This window comes from Rhinopithecus bieti, unplaced genomic scaffold (genome assembly GCF_001698545.2).
Source record: "Rhinopithecus bieti isolate Rb0 unplaced genomic scaffold, ASM169854v2 scaffold_36959, whole genome shotgun sequence".
Classification (NCBI taxonomy): Eukaryota; Metazoa; Chordata; class Mammalia; order Primates; family Cercopithecidae; genus Rhinopithecus; species Rhinopithecus bieti.
This window is the reverse complement of record NW_016816945.1, coordinates 150873-170036: the sequence shown is the minus strand read 5'-3', so window position 1 is coordinate 170036 and position 19164 is coordinate 150873. Positions and strand designations below refer to the sequence as shown.

The 19164-nt window shown below is 54.0% G+C and overlaps 1 protein-coding gene across 4 annotated transcripts in view; it reads left to right on the top strand.

Moving 5' to 3' along the window:
* CCDC157 (coiled-coil domain containing 157) overlaps nt 1-17130 on the top strand; it is a 19589-nt gene extending 2459 nt beyond the window's left edge. For 2 of the 4 annotated variants that reach the window (XM_017855597.1, XM_017855596.1), the window contains exons 2-12: nt 3624-3775; nt 8079-8337; nt 9921-10092; nt 10780-11401; nt 12094-12171; nt 12517-12707; nt 14005-14172; nt 14333-14507; nt 15840-16045; nt 16641-16729; nt 16815-17130. In XM_017855597.1, the coding sequence (XP_017711086.1) occupies nt 8090-8337; nt 9921-10092; nt 10780-11401; nt 12094-12171; nt 12517-12707; nt 14005-14172; nt 14333-14507; nt 15840-16045; nt 16641-16729; nt 16815-17055 (2190 nt within the window). In that variant the 5' untranslated portion in view covers nt 3624-3775; nt 8079-8089 and the 3' untranslated portion in view covers nt 17056-17130. The remainder of the gene's footprint in view (nt 1-3623; nt 3776-8078; nt 8338-9920; nt 10093-10779; nt 11402-12093; nt 12172-12516; nt 12708-14004; nt 14173-14332; nt 14508-15839; nt 16046-16640; nt 16730-16814) is intronic. The other 2 variants (XM_017855599.1, XM_017855598.1) reach the window with 2 other exon arrangements.
* Nucleotides 17131-19164: the final 2034 nt, after the last annotated feature.

Here is a 19164-nt window from a genome sequence, read left to right as displayed (position 1 = left end):
GCTCTGTCGCCCAGGCTGGAGTGCAGTGGCACAATCTCGGCTCACTGCAAGCTCCGCCTCCTGGGTTCACGCCATTCTCCTGCCTCAGCCTCCCGAGTAGCTGGGACTACAGGCGCCTGCCACTATGCCCGGCTAATTTTTTGTATTTTTTAGTAGAGATGGGGTTTCACTGTGTTAGCCAGGATGGTCTCGATCTCCTGACCTCATGATCCACCTGTCTCGGCCTCCCAGAGTGCTGGGATTACAGGCGTGAGCCACCACGCCCGGCCGCACGTAAGTACTTCTTAAACCATGCTTGTATCTGCATGACCTCAATTTTCAGAAGAAGCAACATAAGGTCATCTTGGATTTTCCTGAAACTTGGGCATTTGCTGCTGCTTATCTGAACCAGGATTTAGTGGGAGTTGATATCCAAAATTGCCCCATAGGGCAGCTGTAGTTATTTGAAGGTGAACAGATCAGTGTTTCCTGGTGCCTTCGCAAGCACGCTTATGAATTCCAGGTGCTTTGCACCTGAATATACTTCCTCCCAGGTTGGGGCTTCTTGATTGCTTTATTTCCTTCATGCTCTTTTCAGGAAGGAAACCCAGAATACTTCCATGTGTTATTTTGCCTTTGTTTCTTTTCTTTTTTTTTTTTTTTTTTTTCTTTTTTTTTTTCTTTTTTTTTTGAGGCGGAGTCTTGCTCTGTCTCCCAGGCTGGAGTGCAGTGGCCGGATCTCAGCTCACTGCAAGCTCTGCCTCCTGGGTTCCCGCCATTCTCCTGCCTCAGCCTCCCAAGTAGCTGGGACTACAGGCGCCCGCCACCTCGCCTGGCTAGATTTTGTATTTTAGTAGAGACGGGGTTTCACTGTGTCGCCAGGATGGTCTCGATCTCCTGACCTTGTGATCCGCCCGTCTCGGCCTCCCAAAGTGCTGGGATTACAGGCTTGAGCCACCGCGCCCGGCCTTGCCTTTGTTTCTGCCTCCCTCCTTGGAGACATAAAATCTCTTGGGCAGCAGTAGTTCATGAGGGGCAGTTGCCAAGACAACAGGAGTGTGGGATGTGGGTATGTGTATTGTGAATGTCATGGGGCAGACACGTATCACTTGGGTGATATCCCATGGGTGAAACTGGCACACACAAGCTTACCCCTTGCAGAGACCCTCAGATATCATTGATAGTTCCTGGAGGACAGGGCTTCTTGTGCCCTGCTGTGTTCCTGGTCTTACCGTAGTGCCTGGCATGGAACAGATACTCAGTCCTCATTTACTGAATGCACACACAGCATCTGACCCTCTGCACCATCCAGTACAGTACCTACCAGCCAATATGACTTTTGAACATTTGAAATGGTTTCTGGTTCAAATGGCCATGTGTTGTCAAACAGGCATTAGATTTTGAGACTTAATACCATAAAAATGTAAAAAATCTCCTTAATAATTTTGTATTGGTATGTTGAAATGGTAATGTTTTGGGTATATTGGGTGAAATAAAATATGCTATTAAAATTAATTGACTTTTTTTTTACTCATTTTAATGTGTAGGGGAGAAAAAGTAATATCTTTTCCTCACTCATTGAAAGTTTAATAAAAGACAGATTAAAGTGGCTCACGCCTATAATCCCAGCATTTTGAGAGGACAAGGCCAGAGGATCACTTGAGGCCAAGAGGCCAGGACCAGCCTGGGCAACATAGCAAGTCTCTGCCACCTGTAGTCCTACCTACTCAGGAGGCTGAGGTGGGAGGATCACTTGAGCCCAGGAGTTTGAGGTTACAGTGAGCTATGATAGCACCACTGTACTCCAACTTGAGCGACAGAGTGAGACCCTGTCTCTAAAAAATAAATAAATGAAATAAAATTTTAAAAACAAATTAACAAGAGAAAAGCATACAAATGTCTTTTATAAAAGTTTTCCCTGACATGGAAACCTTCAGAAATGAAAACCCAAAGAAACAAGGAGATCTGTGTTTTTATGGACAGTGTGCAGAATTATGATTGGTGGACCAAAAGGTATGATCTGGAGGGGCACGGTAGCTCACACCTGTAAGCACAGCACTTTGGGAGGCCAAGGAGGGTGGGTCACCTGAGGTCAGGAGTTGGAGACCAGCCTGACCAATATGGTGAAACACCATCTCTACTAAAAGTACAAAAAGTGGCCGGGTGCGGTGGCTCACACCTATAATTCCAGCATTTTGGGAGGCCGAGGCAGGTGGATCACAAGGTCAGGAGTTTGAGACTAGCCTGGCCAACGTAGTGAAACCCCATCTCTACTAAAAATACAAAAATTCGCCAGCTGTGGTGGCACGTGCCTGTAGTCCCAGCTACTCAGGAGGCTGAGGCAGGAGAATCACTTGAACCCAGGAGGTAGAGGTTGTGGTGAGCCAAGATCATGCCACTGCACTCCAGCCTGGGCAACAGAGCGAGACTCTGTTTCAAAAAAATAATAAAATTAAAAATAAAAAAAATAATAAAAGGCTGGGCACGGTGGCTCATGCCTAATCCCAGCACTTTAGGAGGCCTAGGTGGGTGGATTACGAGGTCAGGAGTTCAAGACCAACCTGGCCAACATGGTGAAACCCCATCTCTACTAGAAATACAAAATTTAGCCAGGTGTGGTGGCACACCCCTGTAATCCCAGCTACTTGGAAGGCTGAGGCAGGAGAACTGCTTGAGCCCAGGAGGCAGAGGTTGCAGTGACCCGAGATCATGCCACTGCATTCCAGCCTGGCCGACAGAGCGAGACTCTGTCTCAAAATAATAACAATAGTACAAAAATTAGCCGGGCATAGTGGTGTGCACCTGTAGTCTCAGTTGTTCAGGAGGCTGAGACAGGAGAATTGCTTGAACCCAAGAGGCGGAGGTTGTGGTGAGCTGAGATTGCGCCACTGCACTCCAGCCTGGGTGACAGAGCAAGACTCCATCTCAAAAAAAAAAAAAAAAAAGTATGATCTAATAGTAATAAATGAGGGAGGGCGTGGATTTAGCAAGGCCTGTTTGCTCAGATTCTTCTTGGTGTTCCTGTGTGACATTCCTCCCCATCTGGGTATAGGGCAGGACACCTCTCACATGAGGGTCTTCAGGGGAGAAGGAGGGGAGAGGTCACAGACTGACCTTCCTGGCGGCCTGCTTCAGAGAAGGATGAGGGGAAGATGAGAGTGGCCTTCCTGCTTCTGCAGTTTTTTGCATTTCTAAGGTGCCATATCTTGGAGTAGCATTTCCTGTACCCCGTCAGTGGCTAGTAGAAAAACCTAAAATTCCGTGTGTGACTTGTATTATATTTATTTTAGACACTGCTGCTCTAGAAGTAGCATGGCCTGAGGACAGAGCAGAGATGGTGGACTCAGAATCTCAGCTCCCTGAGAGACCTCTGGCAAGCTCCCTAACTTTTCAGAGCCTCAGTTTCCTCCTCTGTAGAAATGAGGCAGATTCAGGGAAGTGGCACACGGTAGTTCTTCAGTCAAACCAGCACTACTGAAGAGTGCCCTCTGCTCAGGCTGGAGGCAGGCAGCCCACCTGCCCCTTCTCTCACCTCCTTCCTCCAGCCTGGAACCCCTTCTCCTTCCTAGATAGCCTTCCACCCTGCTCCCAGGAAGCCCTGCCTGACTGTGCTTTCACTCACTGTCACTGTCATCCCTTCCCAGGGTCTGAAGAGCTACTCAGGGCCAACCCTGCACTGGAGACAGGAAGCCGGGCACCTGGATGAGCCTCTGACCCAGAGCCCTGGAGCCCACAGGCTCATCTGAGAACTAGACACTCAGTCACTCCAGCTCCACGGGCAGGCACCTGCACAGAGGTAAGGAGAGGGCCCCGTCCTCTGGGAGGTTGAAGAGTCCAACACCCTTCCCCTGAGTGCCTCTGAGCTTCCCAGCACCTGTGGGCACAGGCTGGCCCTTAGTCCTCTCAGCCCAGGTGACCAGGTCATACCACACGCTCCCAGGGAGACAGGCTGCCAACCACAAATAACTTTGCAAATAATGATTCCATTCTGGCGGTGGTGTGTGCTGGGAAGAAAAAGAACAGGATGCTCTGAGAATGTGTGACAGGGAACCTCGCCCGACCTGGGGCCCTGGGGAGTTTTCCTGAGAAGAGGATGTTTGGCGGGGGGGCCTGAGGGAGGTGTCTTATCTAGAAGAAGTTTGGGGAGGGGCACATTCTGGGTGGGGAGACACTGAAGCTGGGGCAGGCCACACAGGGCAGGAGCCCCAGGAAGCATTCCAGTCTTGGTGCTGTAGAAAGAGAGGAAAAGGCTCCAAGCAGGGGTAGGTTGCCTTATTAAACAATCACTCTGGTTGCCATGTACAACCAAGAGGGACCAGGTGGTACAGGGCAGAAGGGAAGTGGCTGATCCCTCAGGGAAGCTCTGGCAGTGTCTCTGGAGATGATGGGGTAGGAGCAGTGTCGATGGAGAGAAATGCTGGGTTTCCAGTGTGGTCTGGATGTAGGATCAGCAGCACTGGGTGTAGGAAAGAGGGAACTCAGGAAATGCCTAGGCTAGGGCCAAGCCAGGTGCACTCAGTGGGGTGTTGTTTTCTGAGATGAGGGAGGTTGGTGGGGAGGTTAGGTTTGGGAGAACAATTTTTCAGCCAGGCCTGGACTTGCTGGAGGCAGAAGGGGCCATGGCCTAAATGCTGCCCAAGCAGCCCCTGCTTCAGGGAAGTGTTAGTGCGAGGAGGTACTTCCTGCTACTGAGAAATTCACCAAGGACAAGGGGGCCCCGCTGGCAGGTGGAGAGGAGCTGGAGCTGAGCATCCGCATTGCTGCCTGACTCCCAGCAGAATGCTGGATCTGAAACAAGCTGCCAACTCACACCCCAGCCTTGCTGGAGGGTGACAAGCCACAGGAGGGACCAGGGCAGTGTCTTGCTTCTCCACTTTCTGAGTCAAGGGTCACAGAATGTTCAGATCACCACCTCAGATGTCCACAGGTGGCAGAAGATGGACCAGAAGCATTCTGTGGGCCGCAGGGGAACTGGGGAAGAACGGGAGCCAGGCACCCACACAAGACAAGGATGGGCTTCGCTATGGTTACTGCTAATAATATTATTCATAATAATAATAGTTAATATTGGTTGAGAACTTTTACTGGTGCCTTGCTTTGGACCAAGCACCTTACTCATGATCCCTTTAACGCCTTCACAACAACCTGGCCTGCTTGGAGACAATGTCCCCATCTTTTTTTTTTTTTTTTTTTTTTTATTTTTTTGAGACGGAGTCTTGCTCTGTCGCCCAGGCTGGAGTGCAGTGGCCGGATCTCAGCTCACTGCAAGCTCCGCCTCCCGGGTTTAGGCCATTCTCCTGCCTCAGCCTCCGGAGTAGCAGGGACTACAGGAGCCCGCCACCTCGCCCGGCTAGTTTTTTGTATTTTTAGTAGAGAAGGGGTTTCACCGTGTTATGCAGGATGGTCTCAATCTCCTGACCTTGTGATCCACCCGACTCAGCCTCCCAAAGTGCTGGGATTACAGGCTTGAGCCACCGCGCCCGGCCCAATGTCCCCATCTTATAACTGAGCCTCAGTGACTTCCCTGAGGCCAGGAAGGGGCAGGACTGGGATTCTCTGCATAAAAACGTAATAGCAGTCCTGGTGTTCAATAGATCACAACAACCTGGCCTGCTTGGAGACAATGTCCCCATCTTATAACTGAGCCTCAGTGACTTCCCTGAGGCCAGGAAGGGGCAGGACTGGGATTCTCTGCATAAAAACGTAATAGCAGTCCTGGTGTTCAATAGATCAGTAGGGTGATTAGTTTATACTGATCTATTGTACATTTCAAAATAGCTAAAAGAAAATAAATAGAATGTTTCTCTTTTTTTTTTTTTTTTTTTTTTTTTTTGTAAGACAGAGTCTCGCCCTGTCACCCAGGCAGGAGGGCAATGGTGCAATCTCGGCTCACTGCAGCCTCCACCTCTGGGTTCAAGCAGTTCTCCTGTCTCATCCTCCCAAGTATCTGGGATTACAGGTACCCGCCATCATGCCCGGCTAATTTTTGTATTTTTGTAGAGATGGGGTTTCACCATGTTGGCCAGGCTTGAACTCCTGACTTCAGGTGATCCGCCTCGGCCTCCCAAAGTGCTGGGATTACAGATGTGAGCCATTGTGCCCGGCCTCAAATATTTCTTAGCATAAAAAAAAGACAGGCTGGGTGTGGTGGTTCTCACCTATAACCCCAGCACTTTGAAAGGCCAAGCCTTTCAGAGAGGACTACTTGAACCCAGGAGTTTGAGACCAGCCTGGGCAATACAGTGAGATCCCATCTTTACAAAAAATTTTTAAAATTGCCAGCTCAAGATGTTACCCCACAAAAATAATAAATAATTAGCTAGGTATCGTGGCACATACCTGTAGTCCCAGCTACTTGGAAGGCTGAGGCAGGAGAATCACTTAAGTCCAGGAGGTTGAAACTACAGCGAGCTGTGAGGGCGCCACTACACTCCAGCCTGGATGACAGAGGCCATGCCTCAAAAAACAAAACAAAAGGAAAAAAGAAAAGACAAATTTAAGGTGATGGATATTCAAAGTACACTGATTTGATCTTTACAAATTATATATGTATTAAATAATCCTGAAACTATGTACCTTGAAACTATGGACATCTATCATGCATCAGTAAAAACAAAAATTGTTTTAAATATATATATAATGGGATTGAGTGTGGTGGCTCATTCCTGTAATCCCAGCACTTCTGGAGGCCAAGGTGGGTGAATCACTTGAGGTCAGAAGAACATCTTGGCCAACATGGAGAAACCCTGTCTCTACTCAAACTACAAAAATTAGCCAGGCATGGTGGCAGGCACGTGTAATCCCAGCTACTCAGGAGGTTGAGGCAGGATAATCGCTTGAACCCAGGAGGCAGAGACTGCAGTGAGCTCAGATCACGCCACTGTACTCCACCCTGGGTGACAGTGCTAGACGCCATCTCAAAAAAAACAACAACAACAACAAAAAAAAAAACAAAAACATACATATATATAATAGGTTCCCTGTCACCAGAGTAACGACAATAGGTCTCAATGCAAGCTTTCACATTTTCCTCTCTTGCACTTTAGAAGTCAAGTGCATTTTAAATTTTCTTTGCGATTCTTTTTCTTTTCCCTATTCAATCACTCAGTCATTATTTGCCAGTGAGCATCTACAATGGGCCAGGTCCCCAGCTGGCCACACTGGGGACACCACAGGGGCTAAGATGGCTTGGAGAGAAGGCCGTTCCAGCAGACAGCAGTCAGAGCTGAGATGGGGGAAGCCCAGAGGGAGTATCTAAGCCAGCATGGAGGGTGCTTAGGGAAGCCTTCTTGGAGGAGGTGATATCCAGGAACCCTGAAGGATGAGAGGAGTTAGCCATGTGATGGGAATTGGACAGGGGAGCATGATTCTGACAGAGAGGACAGATGGGCGAGGATTTAGAAACAAGTGCCTCGTGTGCATGAGCTGCTACTGGTAGCTCATGGTGGTAGGAGGGAAGACTATGAGGTAGAGGGGAGGGGACTAGAGAGAGGCGAGGTGAGGGATGTGTCCAGAAGTGGCTTTTCTTCCATAGGCCACAGGGAGTACCAAGGCATTGTGGCCAGCATGACATGGTCCAGTAGAGTTTGGTCCAAATCTGTGGAACTGAAATCTCTGGAGGCCTGCCCTGTGACCCAGCTAGAACCTGCTGCAGTGGTCTAGGCAGGATATGACAGTGGCCTGGTGGGCCCAACACTTCCCATCATGCTTGCCATCATGCTATAGCTGTAACTCTCAGTTGTGTGTGCCCTGTTCAAGGGTTCACTCTGGGAGGAAACGATGAGAGGCATGTTCTTGTTCATAGCTGTATCCACCCAGCCTTGAGCAGGGGACCCGACATATATAAGTCCTTAGGAAGGACTTGTGGAGTGATGGACTCTGCAGGATGTGCTCAGGGTAGCGGGACTGAGAGGCTGGTGAGGCCACCCAGAACCAGGTCCAAAAGGCCTTGTCACCTGGGACTGGGAAACAGACTTCTCCCCAGGGTCTGGGGTGAACTTCTGGCCTAGTAGCCCCTGGGCAGATGAGGGTTTCAGGGAGTTTCCTCCAGCAGCAGCCACGTGACTTTGGCTGACAGGGCTCTTCTGTGCTCACCCCAGGAGCTGTGAGGATGGCGCACCTGCTGGGCAGCCAGGCCTGCATGGACAGCCTGCGCACAGACCTCACCGACCTGCAGGGTGCCATCGTAGACGTCTTCTCCCGCGCCGGGCCTGTGGACTTCCCCTCCTGGAAGTTCCCTGACCGCATGGCCTGTGACCTCGACATGGTGGCCCTGCTGGAGCACTATGACCATGTTCCGGGTGACCCCGAGTTCACGCAGCTGTCCCATGCTGTGCTGCTGGAGCTGGTCATCGACAGGTGAGGGCCTTGACCAAGCCTGGTCATCTCAGGATGCCAGCACTTGCCCCTGAAACCAGTGGCAGCTACAGAAGCCCCTCCAGAGGCGGGGGTGATGTTGGAACAACAGTCACCATTGAGTACCTGTCGGGGCCACATCAGCTCAGGACTTTCAAAGTGGTCTTACCTTTTATCGTTTGTCTTGTGTTGTGTGCTGTGCTATCCTGTGTTAGGCTCTCCTAGCCTGTCCACCTCAGGCAGTTGATTTCCACTCCATCGGTCTCTGTGGCACCACATCTGTGACCACGGTCTCTCAGCTGCTCCCAGCTGCCTCCTCAGGGTTTCTGTGTTGGGGACCCCATAGTTGCTTCTGAGAGTTTCCATCCCAGCCTCTCTTTCCTGTTGTCCTGTGGGTTGTGCTGTTCCCTCTGCATATCACAAGGCCAGACACGGGATGTGTTTTTCCAAATCCTGACCCGCTGGGAAGAGCCTCATGGATTCTCCTGCAGCCCCATCACTTCTAAGCTATCATTAAAGTTAACATGGTTGACGAGGCACGATGGCTCATGCCTGTAATCAGCACTTTGGGAGGCCATGGCGGGTGCATTACTTGAGGTCAGGAGTTCAAGACCAGCCTGGCCAACATAGTGAAACCGTGTCTCTACTAAAAATACAAAAATTAGCTGGGTGTGGTGGTGCGCTCCTGTATTTCCAGCTACTCAGGAGGCTGAGGCATGAGAATCACTTAAATCTGGAAGGCAGAGGTTGCAGTGAGCCAAGATCACGCCAATGCACTCCAGCCTTGGTGATGGAGTAAGACTGTTCCTCAAAAAAAAAAAAGTGAAAATAAAAATAAAGTTAACATGGTGTGCCGGGCACAGTGGCCGACACTTGTAATCCCAGCATTTTGGGAGGTTAATGGGAGAATCATTTGAGAGTTCAAGACCAGCCTAGGCAACATAAGGAGACCCCATCTGTACAAAAATATTTTTAAAATTAGCTGGGTGTGTTGGTGCATGCCTTTTTTTTTTTTTCCCCCCCGGAGTTTCGCTCTTCTTGGAGTGCAGTGCTGTGATCTCAGCTCACTGCAACCTCTACCTCCTGGGTTCAAGAGATTCTCCTGCTTCAGCCTCCCAAGTAGCTGGGATTACAGGTACCCACTGCTACGCCCGGCACATCAACCTGTGGCTGTGGGCAGGCTCTTCCCCTTTCTGGGTCTCAGCTCTGTCATCTGTCAGGTGGAGGCTCTGGGCCACTGAATGTAAGGCAGCCGTTCACCCAGAACTTTTCAAGGACTCAGGATACAACTGAGGCAGGCCAGGCCTGGCTTCACAGAGCTCCCTGGTCCAGTGGAGAAGAGCCAGGTAGAAGTGCCACCCAGGAGATGCAGAAGAGGCTCCCAAGCTGAGGTTGTGGCCAGGGAGGGCTTCCTGGGGGAAATAGCCCCTGGGTTAGGTTTGAAGCTGGCCCAGCAGAGCATATTCTGAGACTCTTCAAGCCCTTGATGTCTGGGCCAGTTCCCCAGAGCCAGAGCTGCAGTTGTATGGTCTGAGGGTGTGTTGGCACCAACCTGAGCCCCAGCAACCTAGCATCTCTGCCCGCAGGCTCCTGCTGCTGCTTCAAAGCTGCATGAGCTACTTGGAGAACCTTGGCTCCGAGCAGATGATGCCCCCCGCACGGGCTACGGGGCCCTGCATGTCCGTGGGGCTCACGGTGCGGCGCTTCTGGGATAGTCTGCTGAAGCTAGGCACGCTCCACCAGCAGCCACTCCCCCAGGTGGGTCCCAGCCTCTGTCTTCCCACTGTGGTGGCCTTCACAGCTCGCCCCAGCTCTGGCTTCCTAGCCTACCACTGTGTGCACCACAGCCTTCACTGGCTCCCACCGCCCTCCCAGTCAAGCCCCACACAGTGTGGCGGTTAAGAACACAGGCCTTGGGGGTCATGCCTTGCTCCCTGGCTCTGACACCCCTGTGGGACTTTGGAAAAATCTTGCCTACTCTGAACCTCAGTTTCTTCATCTGTACAATGGAGATCACATGAGCCCTGTTTGTTATGGGCTATCCCATAATCCACACAACCACCCGCTGGGGAAGGACCACTGTCACCGTGATGGGGAGGAAACTAAAACTGAGAGTGGTTATGGTGACATAAGAGCAGGCACGTCCACTAATCAAGAGCCCAGTAACCAGCAGCTGTGACGTCACCATCACCCAACACCATGCGTACAATCACATCAAGCCTGGAGCTCGGGGTGTGGGCCACAGAGAGGAGACCTGGGTGTGGTAACTTGAGTCAGAGTAAAAGAGGGAGAAAGTTCTCTCTTATTCACGTCAGTGTCAGAACATCTGAGGGTCTGCGTGTCAGGCAAGGCTGTCACACTGTCACAGAACATCCCCAGAGAACCAGTCACCTCCCTCTCTACTTTCTCCCTCACCTGCTTTCCCTTGTCTTTTTCTGAACACAGAAAGGGGCAAACCAAAGAGAGACTCCCACCTCCAAGCCCACCAAGGGCGAGCCAGCCAGGAGCCCTGAATGTCTGCCTGCCAAGTTCATCAAGCCCTCCTCCCCAGTGCCAGGCTTGCCCCAGACCTGCCAAGAGCCAGAGAGCATCCCTGTCAGAGCCTCCCTGCAGTTCCCAGCCACGACCGCCAAGAACACCAGGAGTGTCTACTCCCAGACCATTGAGACGGCCCTGGTGCCCTGTGACGCATGCGCCAGCGTCCAGGGAAACCTGCAGAAGGTGGGCAAGGCGGTCATCAGCCTGTGTCAGAGCCAGAACTTGCCCTCATCCTTGGGCCAGTTCCAGCAACTGGTACAGGACAGCATGGGGCTCAGGCCACTGCCGGCTGCCACAGTGGGCCGCTGGGCAGCAGAGCAGAGGAAAGACCTGAAGCGCCTCAGTAAGCATGTGGAGGCCCTCAGGGCCCAGCTGGAGGAGGCCGAGGGGCAGAAGGATGGCCTAAGGAAGCAGGCGGGCAAGCTGGAGCAGGCGCTGAAACAGGAGCAGGGGGCGCGGCGGCGACAGGCAGAGGAGGATGAGCAGTGCCTGTCCGAGTGGGAGCGCGACAAACAGCAGCTGCTCACAGGTCTGTGCCCCAGAGGCCAGACGCCTGGTGCCAGGGTCTCTGCCACAGCCTTTGCATGGATGTTTGTGAGACAGGACTTCCAGGGCAAGTGGTTTGTGTGGAAGAACCCAGGCTGGGACACAGGCAAGAGGCAGGGAAGGGAGGGCAGCAAGGAAGGGTGTGTTCATCCGGTGGTGACACTGTGATCTCAGTCCAGCTGGGGCTGGGAGCTGGGCTAGGACACTTGCCCAGACTCATCCCTCAGTCAGGGAGGGAGCTGAGGTATGTATCCACTTACACTGTCAGTCATTGAGGGCTACTTCCAGAAAGTTATTCCCCTGGCACTTCCAGCCAAGCAGAGCAGCCTCTCTGGTTTTGGCAAAAGCCATTAGAGACGCAGTTCCTGGCACCAGAAGTTGGCCAGTGCTCACTGACGGGAGGCCTGAGGGATTTGCCCTTTCTGAGCCTCACAGTTGCCTCCATGGATGACATCAAGGCCCAGAGAGGTGCAGACACATGGCAGCCAGCACATGAGAAGCAGGGTGGACAAGGGCCCAGCTGCCTCCACCAACCTCCCCAGAGCTCCTCCCATGACTGCAGGTGGCCTCTCTGCAGGCGATAGGCTGCCTCCACTCCATGAGGCACACTGGGCATGAAGGCCGCTGGCCAGCTCCATGGGACCCTCTGAAGGGCCTCTCTCTTGGCTGCCATAGAAACAAATGACCTAAAGACAAAGATGGCCACCCTGGAGAGAGAACTGAAACAGCAGCAGGAGTTCACACAGGCTATGGGTAAGGAACCCCGTCATAGGCCCCGATGCCACATCTCAAGCCGGGGTGTGGCTGGACGAGCATCGTCCATCTCTGTTCCCTGAGCATCCAGAGTGAAGACGAAGGGTACCAGCCACAGGAGGGTGGGCCTGACCAACCACACTGTTGGGTGATGACCAAACTGGGGTGCCGCCTCCTACCCAGAAAGCACCTTCTATTTTCCAAACCCACCTCAGGCAGGGTCTAGAGCCCCATTTGGTTCCTGAGGACTCTGAGGCCCGGAGATGGGATATGAGCTCCCATCCTGGGTCTGAGGTAGTACAGCGCTCCCCTGCCCTACCATCCCATGTCCACTCAATGCTGCAGAGGCAAAGGCCCAGCAGCTGCAGGAGGAAGGCGAGCGCAGGGCAGCAGCGGAGAGGCAGGTGCAGCAGCTGGAGGAGCAGGTGCAGCTGCTGGTGGGTCGGCTGGAGGGCGCTGGCCAGCAGATCTGCTGGGCCAGCACGGAGCTGGATAAGGAGAAGGCCCGTGTCGACAGCATGGTCCGCCACCAGGAGGTGAGGCCGGGGCCCTTGCCAGCCTGGACATCTGCAATGTAGGCTGCAGGGAGAGAGGGCTCCAATGTCAGGGAATCAGGGCTCATCTGTATTGGGCACCTGCTCCCTGAGATACCTCGAGGTGTGGGGGTTGACTCACCTTTACAGAGAGTCTGCCCTGAGCCAGGCACTGGGGGAACAGTGATCCAGGGACAGATACTGCCCAGTGAGGCCTCACTCTGGAGGAGTGCCCTACAAGCAAAGATGAACAGGTGTGCCACACTCTCCTGCCAGATGGCTAAGGGGTGCAGGGAGGGATGGCCACATCTGCCATGGGAATCCTGAATAGCTTCTAGGAGGAGGTGGCCTTTGAGCTGGATGCCCGTGACAGGCAATTAGCCCATCAGCCAAGGGAAGGATAGGGTGGGCAGAGGGTGAGCCAGGGCCCACAGCTGTGCTCTGGGCAATGGGGCCTCACAGGAGTCCTCAGAAATGTGGTTGAGGGAGTAGGTGATCTGTTCCCCAGTGAAAGGGGCAGGTCTGGGGGCTATCCTGGCTGGGTCCACCCTCAAAAGCTCAGCAAGGAGCCAGGAGTTCAGTTGAGAGTTCCCAGGGTCAGACATGGGCCCAGGGTAGGGGAAGCCTTTCTACCCCAAGTGGATGCTGTTCTCTGCCTTGTAAACTGTCACAGCCACCATGCATCAGGTGTCTGCTGTGACCCAGGCTTCAGGAGCCACAGACTGATGCTTACTCATCGCTACAGCAATAGGAGGTAGATACTCTTGTCACCCCCATTTTACGAATGAGGAAACTGAGCCTTATTGAGGTTAAGGAAGTTGCCCAAGGCTACATAGCTAGTGAGAGATGGAGCCAGGACTCCGAGCAGTCCAGCGTTAGTTCTTCCTGCTTTCCATTCAGTGGGTGTTAGGAAATGTGGGCTTCAGTGACATGGGATTATGTGACACTGGAGACCCGAGGAGAAGAAAAACTTAGTTCCCAGAATTCCTCTCCAAGTGGGGTCTGCGTGTGACTGGAAGGAAATGGGGGTGAGACCCCCAGAGTCAGCCAACTGAGTTCCAAGGGCCAGGGTCTTCAAGCCGGGGTCCTACCCTTGACCAGGTCTGGTGTGCATCTGCCTGCTGCCAGCTTCCCCCAACCCCTGCCCTTCCATGTGTGTGACCAATGTTCCCTAGACACAGACACACGCCCCAGGGGGGTAGCAGCGGGGGGTAGCAGATGCTGTAGCCTCCTTAGTTCCACATGGCTGGGCCTAGCCCTGTAGGTCTCACAGCCTCCCTGCTTGTCTGTTCCTGCTCAGTCTCTGCAGGCCAAGCAGCGAGCCCTGCTAAAGCAGCTGGACAGCCTGGACCAGGAATGTGAGGAGCTGCGGGGCAGCCTGGATGAGGCTGAGGCCCAGCGGGTCCACGTGGAGGAGCAGCTGCAGAGCGAGCGGGAGCAGGGGCAATGCCAGCTCAGGGCCCAGCAGGTGAGGGTGGGGGTCTTCCTTTTTGCTGGAGAAGTCTCTGGCCAACTGAGTGCCTGCAGGCCTGTCCCATGTCTTGTCTTGGGGTAAGGATGGTGCCCCAGGGGTGCTTAGTGCCATGTGGCTCACTCAGGAGCCAGGCCTGAGCCTCCCCCTGCCCCAGGAGCTGCTGCAGAGCCTGCAGAGGGAGAAGCAAGGCCTGGAACAGACGACTACGGACCTGCGGCTAACCATCCTGGAGCTAGAACGGGAGCTGGTGGAGCTGAGGGAGCGGGAGCGGCTGCTGGTGGCCTTCCCAGACCTGCACCAGCCCACCGAGACCCAGATTCAGATCCATGGTAGGAGACTGGGGATGGTGCCAAGGGTATGCTGGGGCTCAGGGCCGGCAGTTGAGGGCTCATGGGCAGGACGCTGGGGACTGCAGCTCCCTAGCGTGCAGCAAGGGTGTTAAAGCCGGGCGGCCAGCAATGCAGCCCCTGTGGACCCCCAACAGTACACAAGCGCTTCATGCGTCATCCACTCTGCATAGAGAGGGATGTGAAAGCCCAACAGTGATGTGACTGCCTCTAGTCACAACAGCCAAACCCAGACGCAGGTCTGGTTGTCCCCACAGCCCATGCTCTTTACCACATCACATGCTAATTCTTGCTTGACTTCTCTGTGTCCCCCTTCTTGGTTCTTGGAATGGGTCCCCAAACCACACCATGGGACTAGTCCCACTGTACTGGACCCCTTGGCACAGGAGTGCTAGGTACCCGTCTTGGCACAGGATTGGATATCAGGTGACCTGGATTTTCCCAGCCTCTCCAGACCCCTAAAGCGCTGGGGCAAATCCATTTGCAGAGCTGGCAGGAAGATCTGCAGTTAGCTGCTCGTGAGACATCATCCAGGCCCTTCTGTCCCCTTCTCAACCACCCTGTGAGGCAGGTCATAGCCCCTTTTTACAAAGCAGGAAACTGAACCATAAGGGGCAGCAACTCCCCCAGGCTCATGGAGCCAGAAGGAAGCATCCATCACAAAAACAGGGGAAGAGCAGTCTTGCCATTCCCATGCTTGAGCTGGCTGGGTGACCTTGGACAGCTCACTTTGGCTCTAGCCTGTCCAAAACAGGGGGCCTTGTCAGAGAGAGTCACTCTCCTCTCCTGCTTATTTGCTAAGTCTTTTTTTTTTGTTTTGTTTTGTTTTTTGAGATGGAGTCTCACTCTGTCGCCAGGCTGGAGTGCAGTGGCGCAATCTCAGCTCACTGCAACCTCCGCCTCCTGGGTTCAAGTGATTCTCCTGCCTCAGCCTCCTGTGTAGCTGGGACTACAGGCGCCTGCCACCACGCCCCAGCTAATGTTTGTATTTTTTAGTAGAGACGGGGTTTCACCATGTTGGCCAGGATGGTCTCAATCTCTTGACCTCGTGATCCACCCACGTCGGCCTCCCAAAATGCTGGGATTACAGGCGTGAGCCACCATGCCCGGCCTTGCTAAGTCTTTTGAGAGCTCTAGGTCCCACCCAGCTCTCAGATTTTATAATATTATGGTCATCTTCCCAGCAGGTGAGGGGAGAGGGAAGGGGGAATAAGGCCTCTGGAGAAGGAAGATGAGCTGGGAGGCCTGGTGCACTACACAGCTCCCTTGCGCCTGCCGGGCCACCCACCCAAGCTGGTGTGCCTCCCTTCTAAGGTCCTGTCCCATTGGGCACAGGAGGCAGATCCAGCAGCGTGGAATCCCAGATAACATGTCCCACAGACTCTGGCAACATCACAGATCAAATGGAGAGGCAAGTGCAGGCCAACGACATCCGCATCCAGGTCCTACAGGAGGAGAACGGGCGGCTCCAATCAATGCTGTCCAAAATCCGGGAAGTGGCCCAGCAGGGTGGCCTCAAGGTGAGCCTGAGAGGGCGGCCTGGAGACCAGGAGGAAGCCTCTGCCCAGCAGAGGTCTTCAAACTCTGCCTGGGGAACTTGTGGAGAGCCCACCTTATCACATGAGGCCTTAGGCTGTGCTTTTGTGAAACATTTTTCACATTTCCCTGAAGGCGTGAGGATGTTACGGATCCAGTGCCTTCCAGTCCCATATCCCCGCTATAGCCATTCATGCCTTCAGGTGCAACAGGAAGTCTTGTCGGGTCGGGCGTGGTGGCTCACGCCTGTAATCCCAACAATTTGAGAGGCAGGCAGATCACTCGAACCCAGGAGTTTGAGACCAGCCTGGACAATATAAGACCCTGTTTCTACAAAAAAAAAAAAAAAAAAAAGCCATGTCAGAAAGAAACCTCCCCATAATTGCTGCCTGCCCGAGGCTCTGCAGCTGAGAATAGGCCCTGGAAGGCTTCCTAGGCACCGCCCCTAGGTTGAAGGGCCCTTGGATATGCGCCTGGCCCTTCCCTCCCCATCCCTGGCTACGACACCCTCTCTGTACAGTGGGGAGGGGACTCCTGAACCCTTCTAAGACTGGCTTTTTTTTTTTTTTTTTTTTGTAGCTGATCCCACAGGACCGGCTCTGGTCCCCTTCTAGCAAGGGAACCCAGGGAGCAACACAGCCAGTCCAGGCTCAGAGCACATCCCCAGGGTGAGTGAGGCTTTACCAGAGGTGGGGCAGGTGGGTGGAGCGTCCCCCGCACTCACAGGGGATCTTGGATCTGGTTTTCCTTCAGGCCCTTGGGCAGACAGCACCTCCTTGGCAGCAGGACGGGCAGGACCCTGCTGGGCCAGCCCCGCGCATCCCCACCTCGGCAGCCCTGCAGCCAGCCCAGCAAGTCCTTGCTGGAGGGTGTGACCCACTTGGACACCTGCACCCAGAACCCCATCAAGGCCTTGGTCAGGCTGAGGAAGAGACTGTCACCTGGCCGGGGACAGGCCAGCTCTGCACACCAGCCCCAGGAGCGGCCCATGTAGCCTGTGGCAGTGCTGAGGGTGGATGGCAGGTGGCTGGCAGCCCACCCGCCATAATAAAGCCCCAGCCATTGGCCCACAGCAGTCTTGGCCTCACAGTATGACTGACCCAAGGAAAGAGCCCTTCCTTCCCTGTCCTGGGCAGGGGCCACTGAGTCCCCAGCCATGCAGTTCAGTCAGTCAGCAGAGTCCTGGCACTATGGGCCCTCAGTAAAAGGGGCCTTCCTGCTTCCCTCCTGACAGAGGCTGTGGGATAGGAGAGTACACCCAGGGCAGAGGAAGCTCTTAGGACCTGGGCTAGGTGAAGGGCCGTCTTTCCCCAGAGCAAGGGACGAGGGGTGAACCTGGGCTCAGTGGCCTGCACTGACTCAGAAGGGGATCAGGTGGGAGTGGACAGAGGAAGGGCCGGTGAGGACATCTGAAGCAGGCAGCAGGCAGCAACACCTTCAGCCTCACCCTGGTTCTGGACCTGTGCTGGGCACATTAAGGACCCAAGAGGTCAGGCCTCCTTTCACTGTGGAACTCCTTGCCTTTAGGAAATGGTGACCGTCATGAAGGTTTCTCTAAATCCTGGAGGTCATAGCCCCAGGAGGCCACTGAAGGCAGGGCAAGGCCTCCCCCAAGTAGAGGACACCCTGCCAGCCCTGGCTTTCCCATCCTGTCCCTTGGGGGTCTCTTCAGCCCAGAATGCCATGCGGCCAAGACTCTGGGGTTTTCCTCACGAAGCCACCAGCCTGTCCTGAGCCACTTCACCTGTGAAGGAGTCTCCAAAAACTTGCTGAGGCCTCAGGGTACACGCTCCCAGATGCCTGAAGCATTTTCCCTTGGTGAAGAGGCCCTCAGAGCGCTTCAGTTCAGAGAGAAGGGCCAAGAGAGGCCATGTATATAGCTGAGCTACCACAGCCTTGGTCAGCCCAACTTCCTGCTTCTGAGGGGCCCGGGAGATCCTGAGGGAGGCTGGGGTGCCCCAGGCACACCCCTCTCAGGGCAGCACCAGCCCTCAGCACCCTGAGCCAGGAGGCCTGTGCCCAAGTCCAGGGGCAGGACCTCACCAACTCCGCAGCCATGTATTCATTAGCTCCCAGTTCTAGAGGTCAAGTCCAGGTTCTGTGTGGCTGGGTTTTTTTGCTCGGGGTCCCAGAGGGCTGAAATTGAGGCATCTACCAGGTTGCGTTCCTTCTGCTGGTTCTGGGGAAGAACTGGCTTCTGAGCTCCACTTGGCAGAATTCTGATCCTTGCAGCCATGGGACTGAGGTCCCCGTGTCCTCACTGGCTGGCTGTAAGCCAGGTCCTCTCTCAGCTCCTAGAGGCTGCCCACTTTCCTTATCATGGGGCTCCCTCCATCTTCAAGTCAGCAACAGAGGATTTCTCATGCACTGAATCCCCCACATGCTTCAAATCCCTGACTTCCTCCTCTTCTACCAGCAGAAAACTACTTTGAATAGGCTCATGTGGTTAGGGCAAGGCTCACTCAAATACTTTCCCTATCTTCAGGTCAGCTTGCCATAAGACAACCCTACCATGGGCGTAAAATCCCTCCAAGAAGCCGGGTGCGGTGGCTCATGTCTGTAATCCCGGCACTTTCGGAGGCTGAGGCAGGTGGATCACCTGAGGTCGGGAGTTCGAGACCAGCCTGACCAACATGGAGAAACCCCATCCCTACTAAAAATACAAAATTAGCTGGGCATGGTGGCACATGCCTGTAATCCCAGCTACTTGGGAGACTGAGGCAGGAGAATCGCTTGAGCCCAGGAGGTGGAGGTTGCAGTGAGCCGAGATCGTGTCACTGCACTCTAGCCTCGGCAACAAGAGCGAAACTCCATCTCAAAAAATTAAAATAAATAAATAAAATCCCTTTGAGGCCGGGCGCGGTGGCTCAAGCCTGTAATCCCAGCACTTTGGGTGGCCGAGACGGGCGGATCATGAGGTCAGGAGATCGAGACCATCCTGGCTAACACAGTGAAACCCCGTCTCTACTAAAAATACAAAAACTAGCCGGGCGAGGTGGCGGGCGCCTGTAGTCCCAGCTACTCGGGAGGCTGAGGCAGGAGAATGGCGCAAACCCGGGAGGCGGAGCTTGCAGTGAGCTGAGATCCGGCCACTGCACTCCAG